Consider the following 17588-nt stretch of genomic DNA (forward strand, 5'->3'; position numbering starts at 1 on the left):
GTTGAAAGAGTTAAGAGGAGTTTGTCTTAGTTTCCATGGTGTCAGACTGTGTACTCGTTACATCTCCAGAGCAGCTTTGTGCTTTCTTATGCTGAAGGAACAGAGCAAAGGCTGCTCCGTGTATTGACACTTTCTTCTTATGTTCAGGAAGGAGTGGGTGAATACAGCAATGAAGCCCACAATTTTCAGTACTTGTCATGGTACATAGATCAAATGTAATCCACTCTGCCAGCATAACTCTATATTCAATAGCTTGGAAAGGAGGAGATTTATTTAACTTGAATAATGAAAGCAGTAAATCACTCATGCTACCTGGTAGCAGTCTTCTGCAATGAACTGAACTTCTGCAGTAAATATTTGCTCTTTCTTTCCAAATAATAAGACTTTAATGCTATTTTTCTTCTTGCAACAGCAGGAGAAGTATCAGCTTTGAAGAGGCTGTTGAAATTAATCGATGTAGTGATAATTGCTGTCTGGAAAGAGGTGTATTACAATGGCAGGAAAAGGGGTTTTCTCCCTGTTCTGAAACCTTACTTTAAGGTGAATGTGTTAAGGGGTAGAAATCCTAGTGTATGTGCTTTCCTGACATATAGAAATTAAAGGTAAGCCTTTGCCTATGTTTATCACTTCTTGCACTGCTCATGTTTATTTTTCTGTAAGCTTTATTTTAAAAATGGTATTAACTTTGGTGGTTTGGTCTGAAGGCATATTTGCCTTCTACAAGGTTTTCTGTGTAATGCTGCTTATGCATCTCACTTTTGAAGCGCTGCACTGTGTGTTCTGCTTTTTCCTCAGGCTCCCCAGGTAAGTATTATTCTCTGGGATTGTGTATGGGAACATTCATTTCTATTTGGTCTTCACAGTGGGTGATTTCAGTAGTCAAAGGTATTTGGGGAGGAAAAAGGTATTACCTGGACCAGGTGTTGCCTGGGTGTTGGCAGTACGTTTTAAAGTATGTGCAGAGTGTCAGCAGCAGCATCCTGATTTCACTTGAGATTCTGCAAGGACTTTATTTCATGCTTTATTTTCACATGTCTGTGTTCGTGCAGGAGCTGCTGGTCCTTTACAGAGCTGTAAAGAGATGTAGCTAAAAAAAAAAAAAAAAATCCATCCTCTTCCTAGTGGCTTTTTTTTTTTTTTTAAAAAGAAGCATTTTCCACAGAGCTCAGCTTGTCGCTTAAATCACTCCTGGCCAGGGACAAGTAGAAATGTTACGTATGCATAAATGTTATTCACATAACAGTAAAATCATGTTATGTAGTGACATCTGTAGTAATACCATTTATAAAAGGAAATATTCCCTTTTAAAACCACATTTTTTTTCCCCCTTGAAAAAGGTGACGGAGGGTTTTTGGTTTTCAGTCACCGACACAGGGGCCTCAGGAGGAAGCAGCCCCTCAGCTGTCCCTCTCCCGGCTCCGTCCCATGGCGGCAGGGAGCACGGGCACCGCGGCGGGAGGCTGTGAGGCGCTGGGGCGGCAGCAGGGAGAGTGTGAGGGGGAGGTCTGTCTGCGGGCACTGCTCCCCGCCAGCCCGGCCCGGCTCCGAAGCGGGACAGCTGCGGCTGTCCCAACGGGGCGGTGCAGCCCGCGACGAGGAGGGGAGGCCATGGGAGGCCATTTTAACCGCCAACTCGCCAACTCGCCCCTTCCTCAGCCCCGCGTGCCAGCCGCGACAGCGCCGCACCTGATTGGCTAAGATCTGGCGGCAATGGAAGCTGATGATTGGCTAATCTCCATCGCTCATCCGCCAATGGTGAAGGGGAAATACACCCGCCTTTCCTTCGATTGGCTTTTCTGATACCTGCGTCCTGCTCCTATTGGGCACCGGTGGTAGTAGGCTATTGGCTCTGCCGCTCCCCGGGTTGGATTTTTAATTGGGTGGCCGTGGGTTGGCCGGCGCCTCACCTGCCGCGCAGCGTCATTGGGCCGCCGCTCTCCGCGCCCCCGCCCATTGGTCGCACCGCCCCTTAAGTGCGTTCCGATTGGTCACGGTGGCCCGGCCCGGTATCCGGGTAAGATGGCCGCAGTCGGAGAGTGCTCGCTCCCCGCTCTGTGGCGGCCGGTCTCCCTCACTCACGTCGAGTATCCCGCAGGTAACGCTCCGCTTCGCCCCCGCCCGGCCTCCCTGGTGGCCGCCGCGCTTCTCTCCTGGTCGGGCCCCGCACCGCCGTTCCGTGGCACCCCCGAGGGCCGGGCTGGTAGCTGCGAGATAGTGAGCCATTGAGCTGCCGCCCTGAGCTGGCGAGGCGCGCCTGCGCGCTGGGGGCGGTGGGACTCGCTGCTGGATAGTGAGCCACTGGGGGGGGAGAGAAACTCGGCGCTGCGCATGCGCCCTGGCGAGCCGCCGTGATCCAGGGGCTGCAGAGCCCCCGGCTGGGAGGGGGCCCGGGAAGGGGGGGGCTGGGGCCCGGCCCTGTCCCGCCGCCGTGGGACCCCGGGGCTGGGCCTCCCCACTCCCTACACCTCCGCCTCGCCCTCTCTTCAGCCCCCTGGCATGCCCGGCCATGTGCGGCTGTTCCTGGGCCTCGAGGCGTGGGCCCCGCCCAGGGTGCGCCTGCTCCCCACAGCAGCATGGCGGGGCCCGGTGTCCCCTCCCTGCCGCGCTGTCAGGGGTCTGGGTTGGCGCTGGAGGTCTGGCTTGGGGTGTCACAGGGCCAGCTGGCCCTGTGGTGCCGTCATGGCATCTCAGGGAGCCATGCCCTGGCAGGGCGGCCTGGCCCCTGAGGTGGCCTTGGCTGCCAGGTGTTTTTTGTGTCTGTGCTGGGCTCCAGCGTTGTGCTTCCATCGGGCAGAGCCGTGGGAAATGCCCGGAGGATGACAAGCACAGGGCTTGCTGTAGACCAGCTCTTCCCAAGGTGCGTTTGGGTACAGTCGGTCTTCAGAAGCAATGAGTGGTTGATCTACCAGCATGCAAGAGCAAATGGGTCTGTGTTCACATAGCAGCTGTATAAGCAGTGTCTCATTAGCGACTGTGGTCTTTAGGAGCTCCTCTTCAGGTGCATTGTGCTGTGCTGGTTTTGGGCGAGACAGAAAAATGATATTTTTTTGGCTGCTTGTTGTAATCATAATTAAAAAAGCAGGGTGTGAAGCATCAAAGTGTCAGTATTGACGATCTGGTCAAAATCCAAATTTGGTGTTAACTCTGTTCTCAATATTGGTAGTTCTCCTAGCAAGTCCCTAACTTGCCATAAAGTGTTGCTGTATGTTCTATTTCAATAGCTGGATTTTAGTTCCTGATGAAAGCTTCTCGCAGTAGTGCGTTACCTAAAGCTTCTAAAGTGCTTAGGGATCTTCTGGGTTGAAAGAACCCATTTAGCCAGAAGGCTTTAAATGTGACAACACTGAAGAGATCTGGTGTGGAAATACATTATTTCTTGTGCCCCCCCCGACCCCCACCAGTATGGCTGTTTTGTGGTTTTATGTGGTACTTTATGTGAAAGACTGACATTTCCTTTTCTGTCTTGCTTCTTACTTCACCCTGTATTTTATTCTGCCACCCCCCTTCTCAGATATATTAATGTGACAGTTCAGGGGAGATGGGGGAATAATCTTTCCAGTAGTACTGGTACATCGATCTTTGTATCTTATCTCCTTATCTGAACCTGGCGGTATATACAGAGTGCCCTCTGCTCTATTTCTTGGATTGGTTTGGGAAATGAAGGTGGTTGAAAGTGCTGCACAAGAGTTATCTGTCAGATCTTAAAGACTGTGACATAACGTGATTATTTTCTCTCTGCATTGAGCGCTTTTATACAGGCAAATGAAGGAGAAGATTGTGTGGAGGGGGTAAATCACCACCGAGATTAGGGTTATGTATTGAGGGATGAACACTGTCTTAGATAAAGCATGTAATTATGGAAGCCTAGAAAGTGGCGATAGAGGAGTAAACGTTAAAACAGCTGGAGATACAAAAGTTTCTTAATTTATTTTGGTCTAGAAAAATGAGTTGTAGTGAGATGGTAGGCCTGATACTTCTACCTGGATTTGGGGAAAGTGCTGTAGGTTTATTTAGAAAGCTGTTTACATTCTGTCTGTCCAGGTCCATAAAGCTGCTAGATAATGTATATTTATGAAATAGTGATGTTGGCACCATGCTCAGCACAATGGAGCTAATGTAGCCTTGTGCTGATAGAGAGGAGTCAGAATGAGAAATAGAGCCTGCTTTTTACCAGCATAAATTATTAAGCTGTCTTGGCATGTCATACGCTGTTGTGTGGTAAACATCTTTTGCTCTTGGCTGATCCCAGAGGCTGCTGGCCTGGAGTGCAGGGTGCTGAGCCACGGTGGCATCCAGCTCTTAAAATCTCACATCTTTAAAGAATTCCAGTGCAGAACTGCTGTCATCCCAGCTTTTATCTGCCATGAGTGATGGTCCCTCTCACTGCGACCAGGTGAAAAGCAGTCACTGCTGATTTTCGTCTGGCAGATGAAGCCTGTTATTGGGCTTCTGCTTGTAACTGGGAAGGGGAGAGGTGTCTGCTGGAGGGTGTTCATCCTCCCTGTCTTCATCTAACATTTCCTTGTCAGTAGTGATGTAGTACAAAAGGCCAAACGCCTGTCCTTACTGCTTCTGTGGCTGCTTGGTTCTCCAGGGCTTTCTGTGATGTCAACTTTGAGCAAGATCAAATGAGCAACAGTGGATGAACGCTGTGGTAATCAGCTGCAAACTGGTCTGAGTAATGGCATTGTGGAGACCTAACTGAAATATTACCCATAGTAAATGTCAAGATCAAACATAGGGAGAAGAAACCAACAATGGCAGCGTTCCTTGGCAGTGTGTTAAAGCATGCTGCTGAAGAGGACAGTCTTTAAAAATACTGTCCTGATACTGCTTTCAGATATGTTTGGTCTGGGAGCTTTTCATCTCAGCAACTGTACTTTGGTGAGACCAAGGAAGGTTCTGGCATAGTGTCGGGTTGCTGGCAGGTAGGCAGGAATAATCCCTCTTCTGTATGTCTTTCCAGTAATCAGCTGGTGATTGCATCAGGATTGTTAAGCCCTTTGATGGATATATAAAAGCTATATTCTGAATATGTCTAATTGCTCTTTGAACCCATTTCTGCTTTGGATCTCTCAGTATCTTTGGCACTGAGCTTTGTAACTCAACGTGGTGGTTGTTTCTTTTCTGCTTTTAAGGCCACTGCTTGGTAATTTCATCAAATGCTCTTTATCTCATGTGAAAGGTAACAAATGTTTGCTGTCCATTTCTCCATACCATTCATGACTTTATAGAACTGTTGTATCCTCTGTTCTCCTTTTTCAGCTGAAAATGTGAGTTCTTTTATATTTTCTGAGTGGCTACTGTTTCATTCTTGTTATCTTCGTCCCCTTTCTATTTGCCTTTTTCTGTGTTTACTATCCCTTTTGAGATGGTGACACCAAAACTACAAAATAAATTTTTGTAGTGCTGTAACAGTAACTTGTTTTGCTCTTGAAAATGTTCTTGTCTTTTTGACTGCTGCAGAGCATTGGATACTACTCTGAAGGTATTGGCTCACACTAAGCCTGAGGGTTTCTTGTTTGATAACGACTAAACTAAATCCTGTCATATTGTGTGTATAATTAGGGTTGTTTTTTCCCGTATGCATTGCTTTGCATGGGATGACTTTGTTGCAGACTTAAAACTCATCTTCAGGGACTTCCTGTCTGTAGGGTGAGTTTCACTGGAGAAACATTGAGTTCCTGGTTTGTTTGGGTTTTTTATTATTATTTGGAGAAAAAAAAAACTTCCTTTCTTCAGTGCAGCTGGGATTCTCAAAGCTCTGTGACTTTCTGGACCTCCTCTTCTTACATGGGACGAAGTCTTTAAGGAGAGAAACCTGGTGTGCCAAACCCGTTCTCTGCAGAATGACAGGGGATCTTCCTGTTTTCTTGGTTGTGAAGGGTATTTACCACAGTCCGGCAGTGTTGGAGAGGCAAGTGTGCAGATTCGTGCCATCGGTGAAAAGGTGCATTGGAGCAAAGGTGCTCGTGCTGTGTGTGTACTTTGGCTCAGTGGTTCTCGTTGCTATTCGGTATCAGCACGTGTTGCTCCTATAGTAATGTGTGTTCTGATAACCCTTGCTGTGATTTCTGTTCAGGGTGCTAGCTTGCCAGTCAGGGCTCATTTTGTAGCTAAGTGATACCTTTTGAAAGAAGCAGATACCACTCAGTTGTTTGGCTTCTTTAATGCAGGGTTGTGTGTTTAATCTTCCTGCAGAAGTTTCATGTCAGATGCATGTCTTTTATGACGTAACTTAAAGCCTCCTGAAGATATTTTTGCTGTCCCACAGCTTGTGCATATCCTGATAACACAAGTAGAGGAAATGACAATCCATCGTTAATATTTATTGGTGTAAATGCATGTGACGCACATACACTGCATGTCATCTGCACAACTTGCACACATGCATTTAGTCAAGAACATACGACCAGCAGCAGTGCCACAAATAGATGCTTCAATAGGAAGCAGTGGTGGCGGTGGTAAAGCTAGATCTTGCGGTAGGATGTGGTTAGAGTGCTGTTGATTCACATTTTACATTATATACAGGTTAAGCTAATGTGGTAAAGCCTGGATATTTCCACTGAAAGAGTGCTGGGTAAAATGTTGAATTGGAGCAGAGGTAGATGCTGAATGAAGGCTGAAAAAAATAGCATGCTTCTGAGCTATGTATAGTGTTTCACCTGTTTATCTCTTGGGTGCCTAAAAATGAGATAGTTGGGTTCTTTATTTTTGCATCTTGAGCCCCAAATGGTGTCCAGGGAAGGCTGGACTTTAAAAAAGGCAGAATTTAAAACAAAACAAAACCAGAGCTCTGTACTAAATAGATTTTCCTTTTGCGTTTTTCCAGAGGTTTTGTGTCTGTTCGTTCTGGTTGGAGGAATTGCTTTAAAATTCTCAAGTTTAGTAATATGAAGAAAAAATAATTTTTATAGAAAGGTAGGGGAGGGGACCTGCTTGCTAGATCTGAAGGGACTTCAAACTCTCTGCTTTCCTGCAAGTCCCCTTTCCCTGGGAATAAGTCTCTGAGTGCACTGGAGCGTGAGAGTAGATAGGGGTGACACAAGTAATCATGCTCTGAGGCCCTGGGAGCGCTGTGCGGTGATCAGCACTGGCCTTTCTCTTGGAGCTTGCTTTTCCTTCTTCACTAAGGTTTTCCAGTCATTTCAGAGTCAGTTTAGTTAGTGTGGCTCTCCCTTAAACTGCTAATCTAGCAAGTACATTTATGATGGTATTAGTGAGCTCCTGGTGTAGCTCCTAGGATGTAGCAGAAGTGCTGCCTTCAGTTAGTGCACAGCTACTTATTTGCCTCCTCCCCTAGAGAAAGTGGCTTCAGAATGTGATTCTGTTTGATTGCTGTTAGCCACAGTAATACGAAATGCTATTAAAGCTACCTCTGTTCTATTTTAAATGGACAGTTGAAATGGTTGGGGAGCTATTGTGTTAAGATTGTCCGAGTAAAGGACCTGGTACTCTGCCTGCAGGCAGCATCTGGGAGCAATGGTTTCTAGTTCTCCACTTCAGGTTCAAGTGTGGGCTGTGTGCCGTGAAGTCTGGGTGGCTGGATTTGTAGGGTATGGTATCATTTAATGTAATGGAGGATCTTGAGTTTGGTACTGCTGATGCTATTTAAATTAAAACACTACTTCCTTAAGTATTATTCCACCATCTGCACAAGAAAGACACCCCCCCGCCCCGAGACGATAAATAATCTGGTTTGGTTTCTATTGACAAAATTACGGCTTTTAGCCTTGAAGTGCTAAGCATTTATGTACCATGGATTAACAAAATGAATGACCTGAATCATGGTGATTCCTTGTTGAGGAACTACCTTCATTTGGTAACACTGGAATTGAGACTATTGGAAAGTATTCCTAAGGCTTTCAGGGTAGTTTTGGTTGGCTGGTGGCTTGTCTTATTAATTTCCTCGTCATTTAAGACAGCATTAATTTTGTAGAGTTTATGGTTTTACACAAATCACAAGGGACTTGGTTCATCGTTGCCAAGTAAGCAATACTGTCACTTACATCCACTTTGCATTGCCATAATATATCACTCTTCTGCTTTGGGAGCATTTGGAACCCACCTGATGCAAGGCAAACCTGCCACATGGTGCAAGAAAAGTTTCAAATTCAGTGTCTTCTGACACTTCTCAGGTCAAAAACAAAATAGAACCCCACTCCAGTGAGAACCCAGTATTCTTGGGGGTTTTGTCTTCCAACCCTCCCTAATTTCACTGGTGTTGCAAACTGAAGACTCCTGCAAGTAATCCTTGCTGCTGATGTTTCTGGTTCCCAAACCAAACGCAGAGTCTGGAATTCAAGAGGGCACTGTACCTGATGTAACCACAACTCTGTGGCAGTAGCATCAGCAGTGTGAACTTTGTAGCAGTGCAGTAACTTTTGTTTTATCAGTTCCAGTATTCAGAGGCTGAGGTTAAAGTCCATCTTGCCAAGTGCTGTTTTAAAATGTGGGTGCGTGGGCTGGGGAGGCTCAGTATCTTGCAGTGGAATTGATCTAGGAATGAGTCCAATGCTCAGCCTTGCAGAGGCATCCTGTTTCCTTCTGAGAGGAGGGAGGAAGGGTAAATACATGTAGGGGCTGATCCCTTTGTGTTCAGCGCTGGGATGGAGAAGACCAAGTCTCTGAGTACAAATATAGAAAGTGACATGTCTCTTAAATTGCTCACTGGGTTCATACGACGTTTTTGTAGTGACTACTGTCTTTAAAGATTCTCTGGTAGATAGTTCTCGCTCTTCTGATGTGAGTTGCTGATCCTGGAGCAAAATTACTCTGATAATTTTTTGTTTCCTCAATTTATGCTGACATCTTCTCTCCAAATACATTTTTATGTGTCCTTTTTCAGGGAACAGAGGCAAGAGAAACTTAGATCAAAACACATAGCTGCTCTGACTGTTCTTGACCTACTTCTGTGTCTGTGATAGTTCAGGAAAAAGGTTTTGAGGTACCTTATGACCTCTTGTGAGGTCCCGTTGCTGCTCCCCGATTCTTCCTGGGGGATAACTAGACTGTTAACTACTTGGGGTGGAGGCCCAAAGCCACTTCTGTGTGATAGAAGTGGGCTACTGGTTAAAAAGCAGTCTCCTTTTTCCCCTTTATCTCCTGCTATGTTTAGCTATTTATTTCCTCCCCACTTTGCTAATGCTAGTGTTTGTGCAGACACATGGTGAGACAGATTAGGGGGCTGATCCAGCTGAAAACTAACCCATTTTAGTAAGGGAGTGGGAAAGGATTTGTCTGGGGAGGGTTTGCTGGTAATTGCTGGCACAGGGAGGCAAAACGAACAAGGGGGAGGGAAAGATGCTGCCTCTTTCGCAGCAGCCTGTGCTTATGTTGGATTAAAGTGACTCTGGGCCCACACCCATGGTCATTGTTGTAAACTGGCTGGCAGTAATCTCTGCTGAATGATGCCAAGCTCCTCTCATCACTGCTTTTGAACCTGCATGTAAGCACTGCTGTCTTCCTTGCCTGGGCTCCTTTTGCTGGAGCAGCAGTAGTCTGCCTGCAAAATGGAGACTTGCTGCAGTGCTGAGTTTGCCCCTCTGCTCTCAGTGATTCAGGGCACCAGCTGACCCACGTGCTGGTGGCAGACAAGTACCTGTGAATTTCAAACTGATTTGGTTCTCTTGTTTGTTTCCCTAGGTGATTTCTCTGGTCAGCTTTTAGCTTATTTGAGTCTTGGTCCAATATTCATTATTGTTGGCTTTGTAACACTCATCATATTCAAGAGAGAGCTTCACACGGTGAGTCCTTCTCTCCCTTGTCAGCTTCTCCTTATGACAAAAGCCTCCTCCTTTGTCATCTGGTGCTACTGTATTCACACTTCTTTTCCTCTCTTTAAAGAGCAAGCTTAGGTAAGGTGACCTTCCTGTCAAAGAGACAAATCACCTGTACCAGGTTAAAAGACTGCTTAGTTAGCCTTTGAGTTTTGTGTTACTCTGTGGGATGCTTTGGGCATTATGTGACCAAAAACGTTGAGGGAGATGTCCTAAGGAACTGAGGAATGCTGTTGCAGAGTAGGAACGCTCCCAAGATCCAGTAGGATGATAACACTAGTAGGTTCCTGCAAGATGGGCAGCATATGCCGGAGATGCTGTCTGTAACTCGGTAGGATGTGCTTTCTTTGAATTACTGAGGCAGAAAAGGGGGATACCAAATAAAACCTACAGATTCCCAGCAGAATGGGTCTGTCTGTAAGAGCTGCTTCTCAGCTGTGAATTGAATACCAGGGACAGAAGAGACTTGCTTCTGTCCAAATGACCAACAAGGGACTTTTCTTTGTAATACATAATGCTTTCTGTCTGCTGTGACAGGTAGTTGGGAATCAGTGCCATGGACAAAATTCCCTTTAGGAGGTATAAACCTCTTGTAATATTTTCTGTCAGTAAACAGATAAAGAAAGGGCCAGTGGAAGGATTTTGGCAGCAGATTTCTAATATAGGGCCATGGTGTCATGGGAACCAGTGGCTCAGGGGACCTGGGAATGGGACTTCTAGGTTATTAAGCTGATGCTAGCTAAGAGAGGCAGCTGTTCGGTTTTGGCAACCCAAAGGTTTCTTCTTGATCCAAAAGAGAGAATAAGCTAGAGTAACTATTGCACAATTATTTTTTTTTAAATACAGGGGCTTGTTAGGTTTTGGTAACAAAACAAGCTTTGAGGCTGATTCCCAGTTCTTTATGTGGGAAGTCACCGTTAGCTGGAGAGAGATGCTAGCTGACTTGCAGCAGCCTGACCCATAGCTCAGGACACAGTGAAAAATTGCTTCATCATCTGGAGTGGAACTGAGTATTGAGGAGGCAGAGTATCATCACCAGCTGGGAATTTGATCACAGCAGCAGGACTAAATTAGGGGAGGTATATGGACTATGGAATTAAAGAGTAAAAATAAATGCTACCACTCTGGCTCAGTTCAGAATGTGACTTCATTTTAGACCAAAGACAGCATCTTCAAGATGAAAAGACTCGTACAGGGAAAAGCCAGAAAGCCTAAAAAGTCACCTTTTTTTAAGCCAATTACCCAAATAACAGTGTGTGCACTCCCCCTGTTGGTTGTCAGGAAAAGACAATCTCTCAGAATCGGCCATTAAAAAATGTCACTTTCCACGCTTGCTGGTGGAAGTTTGCTAACAGAATTGCTATACAGTGTCATTTTTGTCTCTTTCTGTGTATCACCTGCTGAATAGCTGCATGTACACAATGTGTTGCCAAATACACAAAGTGTATCTGAAAAAGTGGTCCGAAAAATAAATGCTTTTGTTCCTCAGGTAGAGAATTTTGAAGCCATTGGTTTTAACCTTAGTAGTCAAAAAAGAAAATTAGAAACATATGGTTTGGGGTTTTGTCAACAGAGAGAGCTTGGTAAGTAGATGGATCTTTTAGATAGGATGACACAGTTGTGTTGTCTTCACAGATCTCTTTCTTGGGAGGGCTGGCGTTCAACGAGGGAGTGAACTGGTTAATAAAAAATGTAATCCGGGAGCCTCGGCCCTGCGAAGGTATAGTATGGCCCACTGGTGTCATGGTGTTGGTTGAGTTTTGAGTGGAATGCTGACTGTGGGGGGTTAGAGGGTATTTTCCCCTTTGCCTCATGTTGGCTTTGGATGTTTGGGTGTAAGAAGGCTGGCAGAGCAATCTGAGCAGAGACATGTCCTGTGAACTCATCTGCACATATTCCAGCAGAGTGGTCTGGCTTCACATCCGGAGTGTTCCAGCTGCTATGTACAGAGTAGACCTTGACCATACTCTTTCTTCTTCTCTTCCCAGAAGCCCATTCAACAGTGACCACAAAATATGGGATGCCGTCCAGCCACTCCCAATTCATGTGGTTTTTCTCTGTCTATTCCTTTCTGTTCCTTTATTTAAGGTAAAAATTCAATGTCAGGTTTTGGCTATTAATATGTTGAAACACCTCAAATAGATGGCTCCCTTACTGTATGCCATGGAAGTGGCATAACGGAATTAAATCTGAGGAACTGCACAATTTTCTGTGGCTAGGGTGGATGAAGCATGTCTATCTCAATCTGAATGTAGGACTGTAGTTACCATTGCTGAAAACTGAAGGGTACGGGTGGGCCTCCTATGCCTATCTGGGTACAGGTCTCCTGATTTGATTTTTTTTTAAAGCCATGATGATCCGCCAGTGTGAGGGAAGAGCGGGGTGGAATAGGGAGGAGGAAAGAAGAGCTGCTTTCTCATGTGTCTACTCAGTTTTGTCAGTGGGGTTGTCTGCAATCTTTTAGGTAATACCTGTTGCCCACTTGCATGACCTTTTAGTTCATCTCTCTTACCAAGTACTGGTTTTACATGCTGTGCTGTGCTTTTCTGAAATTCTTGCTGGGGCATGGCTCTGTCTTGTGGCTCCACGTGTGGAGGAAGACAAAACTCACAGTTCCTCCTAGCTTTGTGGATGATGGAGGGACTCTGACGTCTTGGCTCCCTGTTGCATATGCTCAGCATGTGCCTTTCACATCAGTCGCAGTAATTGTGAGCATTCTGCCTTCCATCACAGCAATCCCTGTTAACAGTTGGAGAGAGAGAGAGAAGTATGGCTTTCTGGCTTCTCTTTAACTGCTGCCAGTGGGACAGGTTGATGCTGGGATGGTGTCGAGCTGCCCATGACCCCACTGGAGTACAGCTTTCGTAGGGTTTCAGAGATAGTGAGAATAGAGATAAGGACTGCTCGGCTCCCTGCCACTGTGCTAATGGCTCTCCATCTCTTTCAGAATGCACCAAACAAACAATGCGAGGTTTCTGGATTTACTATGGCGACATGTGCTGTCCATCTGCCTCGTCACAGTGGCTTTGCTAGTCTCATATAGTAGGTATGGAGCAATTGTTTGTCTTATGCTCTCATACAGTCCTGTGGCCTTTAACAGCCAGCAGACTTGTCATTCCTTATCCTGCATTTCTGATCTAATTCTCGATGACTGCATTGTACTAGTCAGAGCTTTGCGGAAGCTCCTGTGTTGCCATGAGACCCTTCAAATAAACAAACTAAGGTGCTACGTGTGTGGTGCTTCACAGAAGCATTTATAAACCCAAGATCAGCTGAGCTTGTACCAGTTCCCCATCGGCTCCATTGCCATGCTCTAGCCTCACTGCCTTGCCCTCTTTCCAGCACTAATCATGAAAGCATTACACCATGCCTTGGCACACCAGCATCTGCAGCATGCGGATTGCTACGGTTGATCAAACTGATTGTTTTGCTTGAGCATTAGTTAATAAAAACATTTATAGCTGTTTGAACCTGCGAGATTTAGTTGTATTAAGATGAATAAAGAAAACGAAACTTTGATAATGATTTTTTCCTTTAGTAGATTTAAAAATAAATATATATACATAGACACACACGTAAAATGAGCTCCAGTGATTGGAAACCAAACAAATCCAGGCTAGAAATAAAAACCATGTTTTCCACAGGAAAGTAATTACCTGTTGGCTCAGTTGACTGTGCACTAGAGCTGATTCCTTATTAGTGGTTATTTTTAAAATTCTGACAGGACAATTTCATAGGAGATACATGGTCTAATTCAAATTTAAAAAAAGCCTGAGGCAATCCAGTGGCCTGTGCTAGGCAGAGGGTCAGATAAGATGATCTTAATGGCTTTATGACATATGGGTGAAAAGAATTTTGAACGTGACTCATGTAGCTCATGTGCACGGGTAACTTAACAGACCATTAATACAGCTTTCTGAATGTCTGCAATAGCAGTAAGCACGCTGTGGTAGTGCAGCCTTCATGCTGTCACACTGAGAGCAGTAAAATAACAGAAATGCTGCCTATGTTCTTAAAAGCCTTTATGCATCAGCTTTGGTGTCTTGGAGGGGACTTGTCCTGTTACTGGCTTTGGTAAAAATCTCTTGTGGGAACCAACATTAAGAGCTCCTCAGCTAATCCAAAGATGTATGAAGAATGTGGAGGGTTATTGAGTTAAGCTCAAGCTAGAAGTGCTCTAAACTGAAACTGCTGTAGCAGGGAAGACACTGTTTCCCAGTTTTTGTCCCACTTTTTTGCCAGCTTTTTAATGAAAAAAGTAAGATTATCCACTTCTAACATCTGGAGGATAACTTGCTCAGAAAGTCTGAGGGTCCAGTGAGACATCAGGCCTTGAGTCACACCTCCTTGTTTTAAAGCCTGTCTGGTAACTCTTCTCTTCCACTGCAGGGTTTATTTGCTTTACCACACCTGGAGCCAAGTCCTATATGGAGGTGTGGCAGGAAGCATTATGGCCATAGCCTGGTTTGCCTTCACACAAGAGATATTAACTCCTCTCTTCCCACGGATAGCTGCATGGTAAGTCTCTTTATTCTGTGGAGGTTTTGTTCCTGAAAGTCTGCATTCTATGGATTGCTGTTTTGCTCATTAAATGAGTCCCTTGCAATGAGCTGGTAACACAGGTGTACAGAATTACTTGGCAGAAGAAAATTTTCCTAATCAATTGGTATAAAACAATTGTACCTTGCATTTGAAGCAAAACAAATGTAAAGATACTTCAGTCTCTAAAATTGTAACTATGCAAGCCCTGGCTGTAAATGGGCTTCTCGAACTTCTGTGAACTGCCAAAGTTACAGATGTTCGAAACAAGAATTCCTGGGTTCTGTTCCCGTATTGCTTACTGACTGTTGTGTAGCTAGTTGTTCCTCCATGTTTTCTTGTGTGTGCATATACAAAAGATCATATATCCATGCCTAATATGGGTGGGGGAGAGAGGAAGCTTAAGCAACTGTTACCTTTGTAAAGCCCTACTGAAGTTGTGAGGTGTGCCAGAGTGCTGGAGAAGCTTTTCAAGCAGGACAGATCTTTCTTAAGAAAGGTCTGATGACCTTGTGAAATTGCAGAGCCATTTAAATGTAACATAGTCTGGAAACATTGTATAGGGAAAGAAAAAAATCCCAAACCCAAGGGGGTTTACTTGGTTTTTATTTGGTTTTTGTTTGGTTTGGGTTTTTTCATTTTTTTGTTTTAATTTAATTAAACAAGGAGGTCCTTTCCCACAGTAGAATAAAATAGAATATATATAGCTCGAATAGACTAGATATAGGTAATAGAATAGTAACGTTAAGCCTGGAGCAGGTTTTCTGCTATTATTTTTTTTTTTTCTAATCAAAATTGTAGTGGAGAAAAAGTCTAATTATTTCCCACTTTCCACCACCTTGTCCATTTCCAGGCCAATTTCAGAGTTCTTTTTAATCCGAGATACCAGCCTCATTCCTAACATCCTGTGGTTTGAATACACAGTCACCAGAGCAGAGGCAAGGTAAGTGATCTTGGGGGATGGAGGAGCTGCAGCTGGTTTGACTTGTCGGACGTAGTTATTAAATTGTTTTCTAATATGTAGCTAGCTGCTGTGGGTAGAATAGTGCAAAGAAATGTAGTGGGTTAACTACTGCATCTGGAAGGCGAGTCTGTTGGGCAGTGTTTGGGATTAAATAATGTTTCCTTTAAATAGTATTTCAGCTCCCTAGCCCATGTTCTTTGCAAGCAATTGTTTATAATCTTGCATCTACATGTGGGCTTGTGCATGCTCAAGACACGGTGATATTCTAGGACTGTAGGAAGGACTGATTTCCTTTTGAGTATGGGGGGGGAAGCTTCATTTTTGTGTGGAGCTAAGCAGAGCCTGTCTTTTGCCCCCCGGTTTGCCATAAAACCCTGTGATAGGGTTGGGGCCACCTCTCTCACCCTGCCCTCTCTGTTGGCGTTGCAGAAACAGACAGCGCAAGCTGGGTACGAAGCTGCAGTGACTGGGGAACCATAGGGACCAGAGTGCACGTTTTAACGGAGACGGACAAGAGCAGAGACCTGGGAGCAGCGAGGAGCCTTTTAACAGATGGACCAAAGGAACAGGCAGGGACCATACCCAAAACCTGAAAGCCTTTGCTCTGCTTTAGCAGCTAGCTGGATGCTCCCTGATGCATGTGGGACTGTGCAGGAGTAGAAACTCATTTTCAACAGAGATGCACATTGCCGGTTGGAACGTACCATCATGTCTACGTCAGGGGAGGGGGGAGAAAATGCCTGGTGTCACGTTCGGGGGAGGGAAAACCAAAAATGAATCCTTTCTGTGACTTTTTTTTTTCAGCATGAAATATACACACTATTTATTTATTTTTTTAAATTGAACTATTGTTTTTGGGGTGGGTGAGGCATTGATCATGTGTTTTGGTTTTGCTTTTTGTTCGGGTTTTTCATTTTGGAAGAAGATGACAAAACTCATCTCAAGTTGATCCTGCTTAATTAGGGCCTTTAACTTCTAGAAAATTCCTAGGAGGGAGGAGAACTAGGATGGGGGTGACTTGCGCAGAAGGGAGAGGAAGGCTTTCTTTCCTTTCTGCAACCGCTTTGGGAGATCAAAACCAATTCCAACTGCACTTTGTACAGATGGAAAGAAAGACTAAAGATCTGATTTTTAACACTAGTGACGGTTCTGCAGGCAAGCCTGCATGGATACCATCAAGGGGAGTGTGCGTGTGTAAAAAAAGGAAAAACTGAAATATACTGACTTTTTTCTTTTTTTTTTTTTTCCCCCACTGCTGCTCCTGTTGTGTAATTAGCAAGAGCGTCTTTCTCAATCTCTTCTAGGTGGCAAGACTATCATTCATATCTCACGTTTATTCCATCTCTTCCTTTATACTTTTATTACCTCAGGGTTGCTGTGATCTGAACGGCTTTCGTTGTTGTACTGAGTGTGCTACTGATGGCACTAGAAAGCCCATTGGTTATAAGCAGTGCTGTGCTCCAGTAAGAGTCAGCCCAAAGCCTTACAAAATTCAGTTGCTAGTCTCTGTCTTAGGTACTGGATTTTTAATTTTTTTTCTGTTAAAACTTAAGGGAGGGATTTTTAAGAATGAACAAAGTGACAACCATAAATGAATAACAAGGCAAATAACTAATAACTAGCTCAGCTGCTGTCTGAATTATTTCTTGAAGAGTCCTGTTAGAATCCAACCGTGAACTCAAGTAGTGAGCTTATCCTAGCAGAGACTCCTACCAGTTATAACAGTGGCTTGGTTGGGGTTCTGCAGTAGTAACCTTGAATGCTGATCTCCTCCAAGCAAGTTTTGCTTTCCATCCTTCTTCCATTCAGATTTGTCTTTCGGCCAGTCAGCTCTCTGGATGCTGTGTCTCTGTGGGAGTGTGCCTGCCATCTGTGTGTGCTGGTGATGCCTACAACTTCTGTGATCCATGAGTTAACCTGGCAAGGGCTATACTCAAAGTGCTTCAGGGCTGTGCATGGACACTTTTTGTATTTCTAGTATAAAATGCAGCAGTTCAAGTGTAACTGCAGGGGAGTATTTATTCAAAGCACAATTGACTTGAACTTTCACAGATAAAGGACAGCTTCTGAACTGGCTCAAAGGTCATCGGTGTGCCTTCAATGCAGTCATGTGAGCAGAGGTAAAATGACTGTCACATCTCAGTCTTGCTGCTTGTTTTACTATCTCCACTTTAATCAGACTCCTGCATTATAAAGCTGCTTGAAGTGAGATGTGTTTCTGTTCATCTTAATTATTATTTTTTTAAGTTTTCATCTGTGCCTGTTGCCATAGGAGTTTGTGTTTGTATGGCGTGGGAGCTGCTGTA

The 17588-nt window shown here is 44.7% G+C and overlaps 1 protein-coding gene across 1 annotated transcript; it reads left to right on the top strand.

The window, feature by feature from the left end:
• Window positions 1–1982: 1982 nt before the first annotated feature.
• Window positions 1983–17491, top strand: DOLPP1 (dolichyldiphosphatase 1). Its single transcript, XM_075112531.1, has 8 exons — window positions 1983–2095; window positions 9646–9746; window positions 11415–11499; window positions 11768–11867; window positions 12727–12825; window positions 14169–14297; window positions 15172–15261; window positions 15712–17491. Exons 1-8 carry the CDS (start codon window positions 2020–2022, stop codon window positions 15746–15748), a joined length of 717 nt encoding a protein of 238 aa, XP_074968632.1. The 5' UTR covers window positions 1983–2019; the 3' UTR covers window positions 15749–17491.
• Window positions 17492–17588: the final 97 nt, after the last annotated feature.

This window comes from Phalacrocorax aristotelis, chromosome 17 (assembly GCF_949628215.1).
Source record: "Phalacrocorax aristotelis chromosome 17, bGulAri2.1, whole genome shotgun sequence".
NCBI classification, from domain to species: Eukaryota; Metazoa; Chordata; class Aves; order Suliformes; family Phalacrocoracidae; genus Phalacrocorax; species Phalacrocorax aristotelis.

Excerpts from the sequence above, each read along its gene's own strand:
- DOLPP1 (XM_075112531.1), top strand. The coding sequence starts at position 2,020 with ATGGCCGCAGTCGGAGAGTGCTCGCTCCCCGCTCTGTGGCGGCCGGTC. Across the intron at positions 2,096-9,645 it reads TCACGTCGAGTATCCCGCAG|GTGATTTCTCTGGTCAGCTT; the intron begins GTAACGCTCCGC and ends TTGTTTCCCTAG. Across the intron at positions 9,747-11,414 it reads TCAAGAGAGAGCTTCACACG|ATCTCTTTCTTGGGAGGGCT; the intron begins GTGAGTCCTTCT and ends TTGTCTTCACAG.